The sequence below is a fragment of the Nothobranchius furzeri genome, chromosome 3 (assembly GCF_043380555.1).
Source record: "Nothobranchius furzeri strain GRZ-AD chromosome 3, NfurGRZ-RIMD1, whole genome shotgun sequence".
Lineage (NCBI taxonomy): Eukaryota > Metazoa > Chordata > Actinopteri > Cyprinodontiformes > Nothobranchiidae > Nothobranchius > Nothobranchius furzeri.
This window is the reverse complement of record NC_091743.1, coordinates 41,012,284-41,030,932: the sequence shown is the minus strand read 5'-3', so window position 1 is coordinate 41,030,932 and position 18,649 is coordinate 41,012,284. Positions and strand designations below refer to the sequence as shown.

Genomic DNA, 18,649 nt, shown 5'->3' with positions numbered 1-18,649 from the left:
CTTACACTGGGCTGACACCAAAGGTTCATCAGTTGTAGACGTGCATGTAGAGAAGGCTTTATGATAGTTTTACTTTTATCTGTGTAGTGATTATTGCTAAATCTAAGTCTCTGTAGACATGTGGCGCTGTGGAATGCTGGGAGCTGAGCTGTAATGTGGGGCTGCTGCAGAGAGGAGGCAGCACCATCCTGACTGTACGCTCCAGGCTCTGGGCTGAGACCTTCATGGAGGTGAGTCCAGATGCTCAGCAGTTCTGTTGCTTTTGCAGCTCGAGGCAGCGAAGAACATCCAGACTGGGACTTGACAGGAAAACAGCATTAAACCATCTACTTACTGCCCCCTGGTGGAGTTCAAGTGGAGCTGACCTCACACAGTTATTGATTTTTCTCTGAATTTTATTTTATCTTTGTAGTAAGTTTTTAGTAAAGTAAAAAAAATTTTCATTGACATAAAGGTGTATTTTTTTGTTGGAAGGGGTAAATAGGGCTAAATAAATGTATACTTCTAACTACCTCCATCCATCCACCCATCCATTCTCTTACACTCTCTGATAGGCTCGCAGAGGCTGACAGTGACATGCCCAGCTTTTTAAATATCCTTCAAAGATGACGCAAATCCATAAGCTTGGTACTGGTCAGACGCCGCTTCCTTTAAATTCACCAACAGCACCCACCATTTTTGGTATGTTCTTGCTGGTTTCTAACTGTATTTTTGGTTCTTTTTAAAACACATAAAAGTTTTTTTTTTACCTTGTTGACAGTTTATTTTACCAAAATAAGTTTTGCAGTCGGTAAATGAAACTGTCAGCAAGGTCAAAAAAAACTTTTCTGTGTTTTAAAAAGAACCAAAAATGCAGCACCCACCATTGCCCCCTCAAAAAAGGAAGAGAGAGCTGCAGATATTGACTTGCAGACACAAAGCAGATTGAAGAATGTCTCACAGAAAAGACAAAGGTTTATTGACTCGTGACTGGAGTACAGAGGAGGAAGAATACAAAGATACGCAGCAAGCATTTTATTCGTGGACAGAAATGATGGCAAACTTGGGTTTGGAGGTGGCGAGCACATAAAGACCTGGAGAAGAATGAAGGATAAATGTGTCTGTGTTAAAAATCTCTGGAATGCATAAACACAATGTAAACAGTAGATACACTGTGTTAGGCCGGATACATGGCTGCAAAGTCCGATGGGAAAACATCTCCGTCAATGCGTGTGCATGAATCCACACAGAAAAATATAAATCAGCCTTGAGCAGAGAGGCCCAGACTTCCCTCTCCCCAGCCACTTGGGCCAGCTCCTCCGGGGGAATCCCAAGGTGTTCCCTGACTGCCGAGAGACATAGTCCCTCCAGCATGTCCTGGGTCCACCTTTAGGTCTCTTCCTAGTTGGACATGCCCAGAAAACCTCACCAGGGAGGCGTCCTGACCAGATGCCCGAGCCACCTCAGCTGGCTCCTCTCAATATGGAGGAACAGCAGGTCTATTCTGAACCCCTCCCGGATGACCAAGCTTCTCACCCTATCTCTAAGGTAGGGCCCATAAACCCTGCGGAGAAAGCTAATTTCGGCCACTTGTATCCGTGATCTTGTTCTTTCAGTCACTACCCAAAGCTCATGACCGTAGGTTAGGGTAGGAACGTAGATCGACCAGTAAATCGAGAGTTTCACCTTCCGTCTCAGCTCTCTCCTCACCACGACAGATCAGTACAACGCTCGCATCACTGCAGATGCAGCACCAATCTGCCTATCGATCTCCCGCTCCATCTTTCCCTCACATATGAACAAGACCCCGAGATACCTAAACTCCTCCACTTAGGGCAGGACCTGGAGAAGGCCTTCTACCTTTTTCCGATCTGAGACCATGGTCTTGTGTTTGCTGATTCTCATCCCAGCTGCTTCACACTCGGCTGCGAACCGCTCCAGCAAAAGCTGGAGATCATGTTCTGATGAAGCCAACAGGACCACATCATCTGCTAAAATGAGAGACCCGATCCTCAGGCCACCAAAACTGATCCTCTCAACACCCTGGTTGCACCAAGAAGTCCTGTTCATAAAAGTTATAAAAATAATCTGTGACAAAAGGCAGCCTTGGCAGAGTCCAACTCTCACATGGAACTATCCAGACTCACAAAACTCATGTAGACTGGTTGGGCAAACTCCCATGCACCCTCCAGGACCCCCTACGGGTATAGAGCTGGTCCAGTGTTCCACAGTCAGGATGAAAATGCTCCCCCTAGATCTGAGGTTGAACTTCCCGACAGACCCTCCTCTCCCGAACCCCTGATTAGACTTTACCAGGGAGACTCAGGAGTTTGATCCCCCTGTAGTTGAAACACACCCTGTGGTCACCACTCTTAAATGGGGGATCACCACCCCAGTCTGCCAATCTCATGGGACTGCCCCTGATGTCTCTCTACCTTTTAAATACCTACGCCATGAAAGTCTCTGAATGTTGATGTTTGGAAAAAACAAACAAAACACAATGAAAGTGACCTAAATGTTAAAGCCCTGCATTGAGCTTTAATTCGTTGATTTCACATTGATGATGATTATGATGATGATGATGATGATGATGATGATGATGATGATGATGATGATGATTATGATGATGATGATGATGCCTTTCCTCTTCAACAGAGACCTCACAAACAGTACACCCTGGAGTGTTTGGTTCACTACAAGGTGAACAGGATGTCATACTCTATTCTTCCTAAATTCAAACCTTCAGGATCTAAAAAGGTAACTTTGCTCAGTTTTATTTTTGGACTGTTTCTTAATCACAGTTTCAAAACCTTTCATGTGGAAGTCAAATTCATGTATTATCACAATTCACCAGTCTGTCAGACACATGTGGGGACAAACCGTATTACTCGGACCAGCCTAAAAGAAATCACACAATAGTAATGTTACATCAGAGGACAATGTAAGCGTCAGATTCTGGATTCCAGGTCAGTTCAGGGTAACCATTCTGCTTTGTTGTTGCTAGGTGGTCACTACCGTGATGTGGGCCAAGCCGGATGGTCAGTTCTCAGTTCCAGTCTGGATCATCATCCTGGCTGTTCTAGCTGGGCTGCTGTTACTGGCACTGCTCATATACCTGCTGTACAAGGTAACAGACAGACCCCTCCTCAAACAGGCTCCAGAAGAAATTATGTTAAAACACATCCATTATTTATCATTGCACCCTAAGTACTTATGGTAATAAAACTCTTTCAAATGTAGCATATTGCATGTTTAGTTTGGTTCTAAGTGAATATCAGACAGAACAAAGTAGCACAGTTTACCTAATATTACATCACGAGTTATCACTGACAGCATAAAAACTGTTAATAAGGTGTGTAAGCCTCCATGTGGGCAGTTTGGGTTAAAATTAGTAATTTTGACCCCAAATGGAAAGTTATCCAGATGTTAATTCACTCATTCATTATCAGAAATGCTTATTCCTCGGTAGGGTCATGTGGAGCTGGGGTCTCATTTATCAAGCTTGCTTACGCACAAAACGGGGTCGGAAAACTGCGTAAGCAACTTTCCACGCAAACTTTGAGATTAATTTTTTATCCCCCCCCATGTCTTGTCTGGCTGTGAAGCAAACAGAATTGATGTCTGAATGCTGGTAACAAGCCTTACAGATTTACTCTCAGGTGGAGCATCAAAGCGTCTGCTTTTAATGTCACGCCTGATACTTAAAACTTTATTGTTGTTGTTTTTGAATGCTTTTTACTTCCGACCAGACACAGAGTCAGAGGTGAAAGAGAAAGGAAGAGACAAAAGGTGTGTGTGGGTGTGGGGGTGGGTTCCACAAAAATAAACAATAATGAACAAGAGTCTGCTTCTAGACCTGCAGAAATAGAGACAAAAATTAATTTAAAAAAAATGGGACACAACAACAATACAACAAGATCAAGCTATCACTGCGTCAACTTGATGAAGAAATATACAATCAACATTGTTTAACTGAACAATCACACGATAATAAATCACAGGTGCATTTAGCCTTAAGACTGCATGAGAGCACCATGTGAGCACCTGTGTGTGTACACGCGCTTGTCCTGGCCTAAGGTGCAAATAAAATTGGGGGGCTTTGGGATATATAAAAGAAAATGTAGCTGAAAGGGTGCACAACTTTAAGTTGACTAAGGACCTGGCTTACGCACATTTTGGACACGGAGAGCACCTGCAGTGCTGCTGCTGAGAAGGATACAATTATGAAATCCAGCAGCATTAGCACTTGTACCGCTTTGTGCGCACACCTCACCAGCAAGAGATCCACAAGCCCCTTTGCATTGACCATTTATGGCAGAAAGTGGGCGTGTTGAGGGCGGGATGTGATCCAGAAACACCTGAGAACCTTTGTAGGTATAGTGTGGTTTATAAAGCAGAAATTGCATGCAGCTGTGTGTACTCCATGTTTTATAGGTCACAAACCTACTTGGCGTAAGTACATTTTTTTTTCTGAGCCTAAGCACGGTTTTAGTAAGGATTCTACGCAATGTCAAATGAGATCCCTGGTGTCTAGCTCCAGACGTAATCAGGCAAGAGGCGGGGACGCCAAGGACAGGTTACCAGTCCATCACAGGCACAGCCACACACTCATTCACACCTAGGGACAATAGAGTCTCCAAATAACCTGACATGCATGATTTTAATCATGGTGTGTAACCCACATATTCATGTGGAGAACATGCTAACTTTGCCACTGCCGGGATTCAAAACTGTGACCTTCTCACTGAAAAGCATCAGTGTTACCATCTTAGCAACCATGCAGCCTCCAAACATCTAAGTTCAATTAATTAGGTGTCTTTATGTCCCAAACAGGCACCCATGAATTTTTAGTTTTGCTCTGCTTGGTTTGTAAATAATTTTTCTATATTTTATTCCAGATGGGTTTCTTCAAAAGGTCAGATCCATATGGCACCACCATGGAGAAGGCCCACCTCAAACCCCAGGCCTCCTATGAAGCCTAGATCCAACACAGACCCAGGGATGGGCATTCCTCACCCTAAGCAGGCACCCGATTAATGCAGGAACAGTTGTGGGTGCTGCTTCACTGGAATATTATTGATCTGGTGCTGCATTAAAATGCCAAAGCAGAGGACAACAGGGACCATGCAGATAAAGCACACTGCTGTTTTGGACATGAACTTGTACGGTCCGTCTCTTTAGAGGCTTGTGCTTGTGGAAAAGACTCCTCATGGAGTCATTCTGGGACCAAATGCACCTCCACCAAAAGGCACTAAAGCATTCCTTTATTTCAAGAACTTGTATTTTTAAACATGTCTGCAATTGTCCTTCTTTATTTCATCTAGCCTATACACCAAATAATATTTATGGCTAAGAGTTTCCCTATTGATTACTGAATGTCATGTTTTGTACTGTCTGCAGGAAACACCAGATGAAACTGCAATGTTTAGATTCAATCATCCCTCTCCCATATTGGGAGGTACTGTGTGTGTGATGCAATGTATTCATTGTGTTGTGGCCTAAAGGTGGAGCGACTCAAATTAAAGTCTAATTTTGTATACATACTCAAAATACCTCTTGTGTGAACTGTAAAGGGCAGGCTTGTACTGCTGCATTGTAGTTTCAGTAGCGGTGAGGTGTAAGATGTACAGGAGGTAAGGGTTTGCCCTGTCATCACTGGGTTGCTGGTTCAAACCTCCATTAGAATTAACACTGGGGGGTCCGTTGTTGGGTTTTTGATGTTTTGGTGTTGTTGAAACTTCCTGATGAGAACGTTCTCTACAAGGACTCAGTTCTCATCATTCAGAACATTTGATTCCTTAGTGAACGCCACGCCACATCACTGCCCGTCACTTGACAAAACTGGAATGTGGTGATGTCTTCTACTTCAACCAACGTCATCTGATTGTTTATTCGTTCAGGACCAGCCATCTCTGGAGAACGTCCGTGATGTGTGATGTTGGGGTGGCAGGTCTATAGCATTTAAAGACAGGAGGATGAGATTTCTTAGGCGCTGGAGAGAACCATCTGGTCCTGCTGCCTTGTTCTGGTTTTAGTCGCTCCAACTGGAGACAGACAGGAGGAAGCAAAAGGAGCGCCAAAACTAAATTATTTTATTTTTCTCATTTTAGGGTATTTGACAACATTTTTATTTAATTTTATTGTATTTTACTTTTTGTAATTTTATTTCCATAAATTTCAAGCCCGTATAAGACTGTTAGGAAAAGATTAGTGCACCCAAAAGACAAGATATTGTCAGCGCAAAAATGGGGAGTCGTGTATGAAATAACATGCAAACTCTACAATAACACACATAGGAGAAACGGGACGCCAACTCAACACACGAAAAACAACAAAAAGAGGAGTGTGAGAAGGAAACAAGTCGAAGACACACAAGAGCAGCAAAGAAGCAGAAATCACAAAGAAATTTGCCGTAACAGACCACCGTACAAGAGAAAATCCTGTAATGGACGGGGAGAACACACGGATCATAAACACAAAGCAACAGAAATTCTGAAAATGGATCAAAGAAGCAAAAGAGATAACGAGACGCGGACCCAGGACCATTAACAGGGAAGAAGAAGTTTACACCCTGGACCACTCATGGGACACGGTGATCAGCGGAGAAGGCGCGGGCAGCAGAGGGCGATACAAAGGTAACAACAAGCCCTTATCACTCTGTACAACGAAGAGCTAAAGGAGATGAAACCTTTTAGAAACCTTGAAACCTTGGAGATGTGGGTTTGTTTCTGCCTGTATTACAGTTCTCTAGTTTTGCACTGAATCTAAAGCTTGTATTTGTATCACGCCTGTATTTGGCCTTGTTAGGATCCAGTACAGCATATTTTATAATTGATCGGCCATATGCTTTTATTCATGCTTTTCTGTGCTGTTTCACTTGTTAATTCCTGTGTTCAGCTCTTTGGTCAGCTTCATGCTGTTTAAATGTGCTCTACAAATAAACTTGGACTGGATTGGATCATGGTTGGACCATGATCTTGGGGTGCTCATGATTTTGGGGTGGTATTGGGTCCAAATCCTCTTGTGTTCTTCCACTCTCTACTCCAGCTTACGCATTTGTCCTCAAACAGGTGCTCCAGAGCTATTTTTTTCTCCTGAGGATGTACTTGTTGCTACTAGAGACATTGGTAAAAGTGTTTAAAATATGAGTAAAGTGGTCTATGCATCAAGGCCAGTCTCTTGTGCCGCGGCAGAGCCCTTTCAACATGTCTCACCTGTGCATCTCCTTATTTCATATCTTGTCTTTGAGTAGCATCAGTACTCATCAAATATTCCCTCGCTCCCCGAAGGCTCTTTTTTATTGTTAAACAGTCCTTTCAGGTCACCACTGGTCCAGTGTTTGTTACAGGGGTAGCACCACATTGTTCTGGTGGGGATGATGGTGTCCATGTCAGTCATGGCACTGATGTCATCTCCACGTAGCTCGCCGAATGCATCCCAGTCTGCAGAATCAAAACCTCCCCGAATCCTACTTCCTGTGACCATCTCCTCATCTGATCAACTTTGCAAAGAGCAAGTCTCACAGAGGAGCTGCATGCACCCTTGATGTTAGCGTGAAACAGGTCTCGGGTTTTAGTTCCTCCGGTGCAGCAGTGGACAAACAAAAACAGAGAGGCGTTGGTAAAACCTCCAGATTTGGACACAACTGCATGTGTGATGTGTGCACAGCTCTAAGCCTGTACTTGTTAAAAGACAAACAATAGCAGTAACATGAATTTCTAAGTGACCTTCCGAAAATGACAATTTATCAAATTCAGAGTTTGATTATTTTTAAGTTACATTTAAAATCCTAAAAGGGTGCAGAGTTGTATTAAAGGGTCAGCAGCTCATTATTTGCATTTTGGTCTCCCCAAATCAAATAGGTGAATTCAATTCAATTCAAGTTTATTTATATAGCGCCAAATCACGACAAGAGTCGTCTCAAGGCACTTCACATAATAAACATTCCAATTCAGGACAGTTCATTAAACCAATCAGAAAAAAATTTTCCTATAAAAGGAACCCAGCAAATTGCATCAAGTCACTGACTAGTGGCAGTGACTATACAGCAATCCTCATACTAAGCAAGCATAAAGCGACAGTGGAGAGGAAAACTCCCTTTTAACAGGAAGAAACCTCCAGAGAATCCTGGCTCAGTATAAGCAGCCATCCTCCACGACTCACTGGGGATGGAGAAGACAGAGCAGACACACACACACACACACACACACACACACACACACACACACACACACACACACACACACACACACACACACACACACGCACGCACGCACGCACGCACGCACGCACGCACGCACACACACACACACACACACACACACACACTCACATGTAAATGCATTTCTCTCTGTGTGTGTGTGTGTGTGTGTGTGTGTGTGTGTGTGTGTGTGTGTGTGTGTGTGTGTGTGTTCACAATGATTGCAGTTACAACTGACTTGGAAAGTGTAGAGATTGAGATTAACTGAGGTTCAGCAGATCTGAATGAGCTTTAGAGACTAACACATTCTGCACCAAGCAGCTGACCAGCTAGTTAAAGTGAAGTAAAGAAGAAAATCACAACTTCACCATTTTCCTTTATTCTGTTTGTCCTAAGTGCTGTGTGTTCCTGTGAGCATCTGTGATGCAGGGCTGAATAAGCCATACAATTCTCATAAAACACTGACCTCTGGTGGACAACAGGAAAATGACTCGGTGACTTTAATGTGGTACAGTAACAACACATGACAACCAGGACAAAAGCACGGACCACAAAATACAACTGATGTGCAAATGACAAAATGCTTACAAGTTTGTCTAAAACGTCACAATTTCTCAAAGTTCACAAGGTGAGAAAAACTGTATAAACAAATAAATATTTATTGACATTGTTTATGTCAGAAATGTAACCACCAGAAGTTTTATACGACGTATACAAAATAATCATTAGAGAACCAAAAGCAAATCACTCGTTTTTGCAGGAAGTTTAAGATTTTGAGGGATTTTAAGTGTATTATTAGCAGATCATCAGGTAGAAAACACTGTAGGGGTCTTAAACCTGGGTGGGAACAGATTAACTCTGAGTTCAGGCTGGGGTGTTACTAGTGACAGAACAAAAACTAGTTCATGTACATTTTTTAAGGTTTTAGAGAAGGACATTGATGATAGATTGTACAAAAACAGGGACTTAAGGAGCCACCGTAGCAAACTGATGCGTAATTGACGAACCTTCTTTGCCTTTCCTGGTGATGGCGGTTGGCATCGGCTTCAGGACACCCAGCAGCTCCAGGACGTCTCCCAGAATCCAGCTGTGGGATCGGGACTGCGTCAGAGCAGAGTTGATCAGGAGCATCAGCAAGCAGGTGTGAGAATAAAAACTTACGTCTGACAGGACTGACGGGCTAACTGCTAGTCTGAATGCAGCTAAAACCAAAGTGGATAGTTCTGATTTAAAACTGCTCATTTCTCAACAGTTTAGGTAACAGTTGGAAGAAAATTCCAGACTCAGTCAGTTGTTCTACATGATTCGTACTTTTATGGAATTCTTTGGTTATTGTTTAGCACATCGGTAGCTAAACATAACTCTTCCAGTGCATGCTGGGATACCTTCAGCATGGATTTCATTATACTTCTAATATAGTAACACAGTAATACGTAATTGATGATGGAGGTTTGAATATTCACATGAACTTCAAATACATCAAAATCCATCTTGAAAGTGGGTCTGACAAGCTAATGAGGGCTATTCTGTTAGCCACTGCTGTCCCTTTAATAACACGGTTCCATGTGATTAACTGTGATTCAACATTATTGGATGTGTGAGGATTCAAAAGCATTTGTATCAGCTGTCGTGTTTGTAGATTGGAGCTCTTTTAAAATGGCAGAATAACAATTTGCATTGAAACTAGCCGTTAGCATGTTAATCCTCAGTTTTCTCCAAACTGAGACCATTCAGACAGCTTTCTGCAACGAGTAACACCAAATATCCCTTCAAGGCCTCTCTCTCTCTTAGGAGAACGGTTTGAAATCTTTCAGGATTGATGGTTTAATGATGTTTGAAAGATCTTCATTAGGGTGACGATGTTCTGGTCTCCAGGATCAAAAGTAAATTCTGACCTAACAAGTGTAAAGATCTGCTAGAACCAGATGTTGGCTAAATTGGTAATACTGTCTTAAGATGCTTTGTTTTCTACTGTTTCATATTTTACTGAATATTGGAATTAAGATGTCCTTTGTTTAGTATATTTAATAATTAATGGTTATTTTTGGTATTGGTAGGGTGATTTTGTCATCTTACAATCTGGTTTATGAACTCAAACAGTTACCAGTAGCTTTGTTTTTACTTTTTGCTGTGAACGGTGCTGAGTGTGACACAGATGAGTCACATTTTTGTTCCTTCAGGAAGAGTCGGAGTCTTCCACATCTGTCGAGTCAAACTCATCAGCGGACTCGGTGAGAGCAGGGTAAGGTCGTGGCTGGTCCAGGTTCACGTAGGTGATGTTCAGACTGATGTAGTGTTCTCCCTCAAGGCCTGACAGGATGGTGGACACAGCCAGCACCAGTGTGGCAAAGGTGGGCCTCAGCTCTGGATCAGGGTCCCAGCACTGGAGCAGGATGCGGTACCTAGAGGATAAAGAGAAGACCGAGTCTATTGACCTGTAACAATAGCATTTATTTTTCAAAACACAACATCATGCATATCAATTAATACAACAAATGTGGAGAAGATGTTTCTTTTCTGTACAGCTTGGCATGATGGACCAGTGGTTTGGGACATGATCACAATGATAAACACAGTTACTGCCTTTTGCACCAGTATTGTCTGCTGCTCGTTTAGTGAGCTTTCTGTAAAGTTTTAACCCTTAGATTTACTGATGAAGATCCTCACTTTTATCCAGCTAACTGGAAAAGAGACACACATCTATATTATTGCTTAACGCTGTGAATGCACAGACTCATATAATTGTCGAGATGAGTCATAAACTTGGAACTTTGGCTGAGATTCATGTGTTGGCACAAAAGATGGATGTGATCAAGGAGCGAGTGGACGAATCAGCACGGATTGGGATAGATTAATTATGCCATTATTGGATTTTGAGAGGTTGAGGACCAGCGGAACTCTTAAGACAGAGAAGAAATCATCTGTCCGGCCCCAAAACAATTTCTTTTCTGAATCTGGTGCCCTTGATCCTGTGAGGCTGAAACGAATGACACCCCCCCCCCCCCCCAGAAGAAATTTGGAATGCTGTTGTCGCCATGGATACTCTGTCTCCCTATCACAGCCTGGGCGGGACTGCGAGCTGTGAAGGCCGCTGAATCGTTCCAGGAGTCGCTGTGCCCTCTAAACCCAACGACCTCCTCCCCCTGTCCAGACTGAGGTGACGAGCACTGCTTATCACGGCTGCATTCACTGATGTGTGGAGAGTCCCAAACCCTACCACCCCACCTAGTGGATATTTGTGCTGTGTTGTGTCTGAAGTCCATTGCATTTCTGTCTTAGGTGTTTTTTGCATAGCAAAGCTGCCCTCCCTCCTCCACCTGACTCAATCCTCATATAAACCCTCTGATCTCTATTAAGGCAACGCAACTTGGGTTGCGAATGATCACAGTCGCCAATTCTTGTCATGTGACTTTGCCCATGTATGTCTGATCTCTGAATTGTGTGCACTGAAACTCTAATTTCCCTCTGGGATTAATGAAGTATCTTTGAATTTGAATTTTAACAATTTTATTTAAAAAATTCAACCCTGAAAAGCTAAAGCTTGTTTTGGATTTATCTTGAGAAAAGTGATTCGCACAACAGGAATTAGATACTGGGAATGATATTTTCCATGCTGAGAGTGTACCAAGATAACTGAACTACAAACTCAGGCTCTAGATCCTCGTCTTCCTCCAGGTTAGAATCCAATAAAGTCAAATAAAGAGCCAAGCACACCTCCTGTTGCAACAGTTATCTATTAACCTGTGACCCATTTGTGTGTGTGCGCGTGTGTGTGTGCGTGTGCGTGCGCGCGTGTGTGTGTGTGTGTGTGTGTGTGTGTGTGCGTGCGTGCATGCGTGCGTGTGTGTGTGTGTGTGTGTGTGTGTGTGTGTGTGTGTGAGTGTGTGTTGTAGGTATGTATATATTAACTTCAAAATGACATTGCTCAACCATGTTGGAACAGAGAGTAGTGGACAATTTACTACTACTGGGTGACCGTTTTACCAGTTTGTTATTCCAGTTTGGACTTTGCTCTGTACCCGTGTGACTGAATTATCACAGAAACATTTTAAATCAGTAGATTTAAGTCTGGTTCTGATCTACTTACAGTGGGTCGGGGCAATACTGTGGCTGTGGAAGCCTCCTGCCCTTCATTAGGTAATGTGTGATGTCATAAGGGTCTACTTCTGGGTAGGGGCTCGCTCCTCTGGTCAGCATCTCCCACATCAACACACCAAAGGACCACTATGTTAGGAGCACAGCAGCACATGTAAACGTGCACTCTCATGAACACTGCCACTACTGTAGTGCTAGTCTGTGCTACGCACCACATCTGACTTGGTGGTGAATTTCTGTGTTTGCAGACTCTCAATGGCCATCCACTTGACTGGTAGTTTAGCCTTTCTGTGGTCCTGAATACTGTAATACTCCTTATCAAAGACATCCCTGGCCATGCCGAAGTCCGCCACTTTCACTGTATAAGACTCATCCAACCTAAAGACAGAAAAACCTAAATGTTAAAAATCAAAGTGAACTTTCTGTAAATTCTAGAATATTGTCAATTACAGTTGCCGGTCATAAACTTAGATTATCGTGACAACAATGATTTATTTCAGTAATTCCATTCAAAAAGTGAAACTTGTTTATTATATCCGTTTGTTACACACAAATCAATCAAATCAAAGCTTTATTTATAAAGTGCCTTCCATGACCCTGTCGGGAAGCCCAAGGCGCTGAACACGGTACATGAGAAAAACAGGTAAAAGCATTAACGTAGAAAACAAATGGGTAAAACAAGGGATAAAGAGACCAATGAAAGCAGGGAATTAAAATCTACATTAAAGAGGGCCTAATTCAAACACATTCAGGGAACGCCAAGCGGAGGAGGTGGGTTTTTAGGCGCCTCTTAAAGACTGGCAGAGATGGGGACAGCCTAACTGAGGGTGGCAACTGGTTCCATAGTGACGGTGCTAGGACTGAGAAAGCCTGGTCCCCACGAGTACGAAACCTAGAACGAAGGACAGCGAGCAGGCCTTGTTCAGAAGAGCGCAGAGCGCGTGATGGGGAATGTCTGTTCAGGAGCGTGGCCAGATAGGGGGGAGCACTACCCTGGAAGAAATTGTAAACAAAGACAAGGAGTTTAAAGTGTGAACGATAACAAACCGGAAGCCAGTGCAGGGAGGCCAGAACTGGACTGATGTGGTCCCGTTTCCTGGTCCCAGTCAGAAACCTGGCTGCGCTGTTCTGCACAACCTGTAGGCGGCGCAATAATGATTGACCTAGTCCGGCATATAGAGAGTTTCAGTAATCAAGCCTAGAAATTACAAAAGTATGGAGTACCCTCTCCAAGTGGGCTGTTGACAGCATATGCTTGATTTTTGCAAGGCGTCTCAGATGAAAGAAACTGGACTGGATCACAGAGTTGATGTGAGCATCAAATTTTAAGTCCAGCGTCACTTTTAACCCCAGACTGGTGACAACTGGTTTTGAGTAGGGAGAAAGAGGGCCAAGATCAACATAACAACCCACAGCCCTGTTGTTGGGGTGAAAAACAATGAGCTCTGTCTTTCCCTAATTCAGATCTAGATAGTTGGCCATTAGCCAAGACTTCACCTCATTAAGACAGGACACAGAGGACTGGATAGAGAGACCTTTCTCCTGACACAATGGAGAGTAAATCTGGCAATCATCGGCATAGAGATGGAACGCTAGGCCATGTTTACGACAGATTGACCCCAGAGGAAGCAAATAAATGGCAAACAAAAGAGGACCAAGGATCGATCCCTGGGGGACCCCCCAGTGGAGCCCTTCCTAAGAAGAAAAAACATCACCGAGTTTTTTCTTCTCCACACAGACTGATATGTTTCAAATGTTTATTTCTTTAATTTTGATGATTATAACTGGTAACTAATGAAAATCCTAAATTCAGTATATTTTGAGATATTGTGCAATTATCTCTGCCTGACCCAAACAAAGTCCTCTTATCCAATCTGACGCCATAGCAGCCTTGGAATTGCGTGCAACAACCCCCACGATGGAAGGAATGCAGACAGATGCTGTGAAAACCCGACCTACCCCCCCCCCCCCCCACCACCACCACCACCACCACCACCACACCCCCCACCCCCACCCCGCCTTCAGATTGTGGTGTCTGTATAGACCCTTTTACTACCTACGTCATCAAAAGTTGCGCGCGCAGCCTGGCAACGAGAGTGAAGGCTTCCTCATTCACACTCGATACTAAAACAGCGTTTTAAACCCTTTGTTTTGAAGTTCTGAGCACATAAAAATGTCGGGTTGTTGCGTGTATGGATGCCAGAATCGCTTCTCTTCAAGCAGTGGACTGAAACTTTACAGAATTCCAAAGGGAGCACATCCATTTCAACAAAATCGGAGGCGTCTGTGGCTGCAGGCCATCAAAAGGGATGATGAAAACTGCAGTGGTGGGCAGTCAGGGCCAGCAAAGCCTTCTCTGCTGGCCTAAACATACTCAAAAGCGTAAATGTATTTTTTTTCCTTTGGTAATTATTTTTAAATAAAAAAAATGTTTACTGGTCTATTTTCTTTATATCCTATTATACCCACTTGGCTGTGCTGCTTCCAGTGTTAAAATACCAAGGCTGGGTGTTATCCAATCAGATTTAAGCTAGCTTGTGTTTTCAGGCAGATTAAGTCTGCTCTAGGCCTTCAGAATCAATCGAGAAGCCCACTGTCCGCTGTAAGTGAACGGAGACGATCTAGTTGCGATAGCCAATCAGCTCACGAGTCAGCTTGGCCCGGGCCAGCTAGCTGGCCTCACGCAAAAGTTGACATGAACGCATCCTGTGATTGGATAAGCAGTAGTTAGAACTTTTCTAGCTGCACGAAGCAAAATATCAAAACTAAACACAGAGATTTGTATCTATAGGCAGCTATCGGTGTATTTTTGAACACATGATGGCTGAAAGAGGAGAAGAGACAGACTTGGTTGCAGATTAACTTGCCACACCATTTTCCAGATGGACCTTTCAAGAAAAAATGGATATTGTGAGAACAGGTCATCTGACTCCAACGCTAGCTGGCTTGTCCCAGCAGGAGAAAGGATTTGTTCGTCGTTTTGAACGGTACCCACGGCTAACAGCTTCAGAGAACCGCTGCAGGTTATTCTGCTGGGAACGCCCGTTGCTCACATCAGATGGATTTGGTAGCATTAAAGCGCGTTAAAACGTACGCCAGAAACACGACCGGGCAGACACGTCTTTCAGCCTCCATGTCCGTAGAAAAAGGATCCACTCATGGACCTGAAGTGCACAGATAAACTGTACAGAGCCATTGAGGTTTTCCTGAGGAAAGAAAGAAGGATGGATTTTATTTTCTAACGAGCAGGAGAGGAGGAGATCCATGCTGGACATTTATGTTGGTGAGTAGAAACATTTTATTCGTATTTTTTTAATGTTTTGTCATTTTATTTTGTTAATAATCAATAAATGGTAACGAAATAAAATGGCAAAATGAAATTATTCTGTGTTCTGTTTCTATGCAATTTATATTGTGAATGACGTGGTGTGTGCAGCTGCGCCAACATGTTCAATTGTTTCGCGGTGCAATTTTCTCCAAAACAAATGCAAATAATGTTTTCTTTACTTATTTATTTTATTGTCTCATCTCTTAAACCCGTCTTTCATTTCTGAGATTTGACGGTATCCGTGGTCAGCTTCCTACTCTCAACTGGGAATGCGAGTTTGATTTTAAAGACTCTGGAAATTATGTGTCTTGACCAGCCACTGGTGTGTGTGTGTGTGTGTGTGTGTGTGTGTGTGTGTGTGTGTGTGTGTGTGTGAGGTTTCTCCAGCTGTGATGTCCTATTGATGGTATTTTAAGGTGTATTAAATTAGATTGGACTGAATAGGAAATCACTGAAGGCCCAGGGGTGGAACGCACCGCCCGCCACTAGAAAACTGGATGGAAAACACGATCCGAAATGCTCGAGTTTGTAGCGCCCATTTTATATCAGGTAAGGTAATTATATACTAAGATTACATATAAATTTATACGCTTTATTTCATGCTTCAAATTAACATTTCATTCTTATTCATCTGTATTTTCCCACTGCATATTAGTATAAACTGTATTTCTCTAAAATTAACACGAATGTACTCTGAGCACGCAAAAAAAAAGAAACCTATGCTATACTCACCCTGCCATGCAGGTAAAGTTGGCTGTGAAGACGTAGTTCTCTGGTTTGTTTACTATGACCCAAGCCTCGTACATAGCAGTCTTGTGTCCTTGTCTTTGGCTAGGAAGGACTTCTGCCTTCAAGATGCAAAACTCAGAGTCTATGTCGTGGTATTTTACTTTCTGTACGTGGCCACAGACATCATAGTTGTATGCATCTAATGATTTGTATGCCCGTAGCTTCTCACGTGTGTACTTACTCGGCCTCTCCACTAAAAACGTATATATATCGGGCCACTGGATATCTGGCCACGCACCTACATCTTCCACCCATTCCGTAATGCCACAAGGATCGGGGAGTCTGTTGACATTCATTAAAGTGAGTTTAATAATATAACATTCAAGATTTGCCGGTGATAACCCCGCAGCGTAGCTTGATAAAGCCTGCCATTCTCTGTTGCCAAGCTGCGCGCGCATTCTCGCTGACGTCATATTGTTTACAAACAGTAAAAGGGTCTATAGCGAGGTCATCAAAATGCAGGAACTCATTGTGCTCTGTGCTTTCCCATGACCTCCCACCCACCTGTGGATACAGTTGGCTGAGCAACACACGGGCTGCTCCCGCTGAGGAAACCAGGATCCCAGGATCCCCCCCCCCCCCCCCCACCGGGTCTCATGTTGTGAACTGTGACGTTCGTGCTTACATGTTGAGGTGTTTTTTGCATAGTAGAGCTACTCCCTGCCGGGAGTAACTCTGTTCTGCCTTTTTTTCCCCTCTCCCAATTCTCCTCATGTAATCCCCTCTTCATCTATTGAAATGAGCGCCGTTACGGCTGCTCTCGTGGTCTGCCTGTATCTGTTCTGTCTATATGTGTGTGTGTGTAACCTTGGTCAGGCTGTTCTGTGGAGTCAAGTTCCTATGCTCTGGTTCGCTGGAGCGCTGGCAATAAAATTCTCTCCGATTCTGATTCTGCTATTGTGAAAAGGGTCAAAATTAAAGACCCCTGGTGTCACACCTGCAAACACCTTTAAATGGTCTCTCAGTCTAGTTCTGTAGGCTACATAATCATGGGGATGACTGCTGACTTGACAGTTGTCCAGAAGACAACCATCGACACCTTGCACAAGGAGGGCAAGACACCAAAGGTCACTGCTAAAGAAGCTGGCTGTTTACAGAGCTCTGTGTCCAAGCACATTAATAGAGAGGTGAAGGGAAGGACAACATTTGGTAGAAAAATGTGTACAACAATAGAGATAACCACACCCTGGAGAGGATTGTGAAACAAAACCCATTCAGAAATGTGGACAAGATTCACAAAGAGTGGACTGCAGCTAGAGTCGGTGCCTCAAGAACCACCACACACAGATATATGCAAGATAAGTTTCAGCTGTCGCATTCCTTATGTCAAGCCACTCTTGAACAAGAGACAGCGTCTCTGCTGCCCCTCGAAACCCATTGGCCTCCAACAGTTAGTGCAAAAACCTACTTATGACTTCTTACATGCATTGGACTTGGTTGTATCTTTTGGCTTATTTGTTTCTGATTTACCATGCATGTCTCTCAGATCATTATCCAATTGTTTTTAATATTATGGATGAATTCACCTACTCTTCTAGATATGTCTCTAAGCGCCTTGTTAGATACATTTCCCCATCTACTTCTTCTGCACTGTTGGATACCCCGGAAACTACCTTATTCATGCCGTCTCTGTCTCTATCTTCCATCAATGAGGTTATGATCTGGTGTCACCATTCAATACACTATGTTCTGATGCTCTTGAAAAAGTGGCACCTTTACGAGCTAAACAGAAAAAGAATGTGTCAGATCCTTGATTAAATGATTATACCAGAACGCTAAGGCGAGTATGTAAGCATAGATGGAAAAAAGACAAACTTCAGATCTCGTTTGACCTGATCAGAATTTCTCTATCCACCTATCAGAAAGCTGTCAGGACTGCAAGGAATGAATACTATGCAAAAATAATTTCTAGCTCCAACAATGATCAACGCAAACTTTTCTCCACCATAAATACTGTTCTCTCACTGAATGAATCTTTGGCCCCTTGCTCGCCGTAGACTATTCTGTGGGCCTCATTTCAACAGTTTTTTTCTGCAAAAGATCCTGTTAATTAGGCAGTTTCCCCTCTCAAAACTCAGATACTATCAGCGATCGGGGTGACGGTGGCACAGGAGTTAAGTCCGTAATTGGAAGATTGCAGATTCCAGCCCTCTCAGTTTGTCGCTGTCATTGTGTCCTAAGACTCTTGACCCTCCTTGCCTGCTGGTGGTGGATGAAGGGACTGGCTGAGCCAGTGCTTGGCAGACTCGCCTCTGTCA

At 43.3% G+C, this 18,649-nt stretch overlaps 2 protein-coding genes across 3 annotated transcripts in view; one reads left to right on the top strand and one right to left on the bottom strand.

Moving 5' to 3' along the window:
- Window positions 1-6,968, top strand: part of LOC107385841 (integrin alpha-5) — an 81,286-nt gene extending 74,318 nt beyond the window's left edge. Inside the window, exons 27-30 of one of the 2 annotated variants that reach the window (XM_015959981.3) lie at window positions 117-230; window positions 2,635-2,736; window positions 2,984-3,106; window positions 4,878-6,968. In XM_015959981.3, coding sequence (XP_015815467.3) covers window positions 117-230; window positions 2,635-2,736; window positions 2,984-3,106; window positions 4,878-4,961 — 423 coding nt within the window. In that variant the 3' untranslated portion in view covers window positions 4,962-6,968. Of the gene's footprint in view, window positions 1-107; window positions 231-2,634; window positions 2,737-2,983; window positions 3,107-4,877 lie in introns of those variants that run through there. The other variant, XM_015959983.3, reaches the window with a different exon arrangement.
- Window positions 6,969-8,663: 1,695 nt separating this feature from the next.
- The window catches only part of mst1rb (macrophage stimulating 1 receptor b), a 38,650-nt gene continuing 28,664 nt past the window's right edge, over window positions 8,664-18,649 (bottom strand). Inside the window, exons 18-20 of the mRNA XM_015959985.3 lie at window positions 12,487-12,652; window positions 12,267-12,403; window positions 8,664-10,581 (exon numbers count right to left, since the gene is read on the bottom strand). Coding sequence (XP_015815471.3) covers window positions 10,356-10,581; window positions 12,267-12,403; window positions 12,487-12,652 — 529 coding nt within the window. The 3' untranslated portion in view covers window positions 8,664-10,355. The remainder of the gene's footprint in view (window positions 10,582-12,266; window positions 12,404-12,486; window positions 12,653-18,649) is intronic.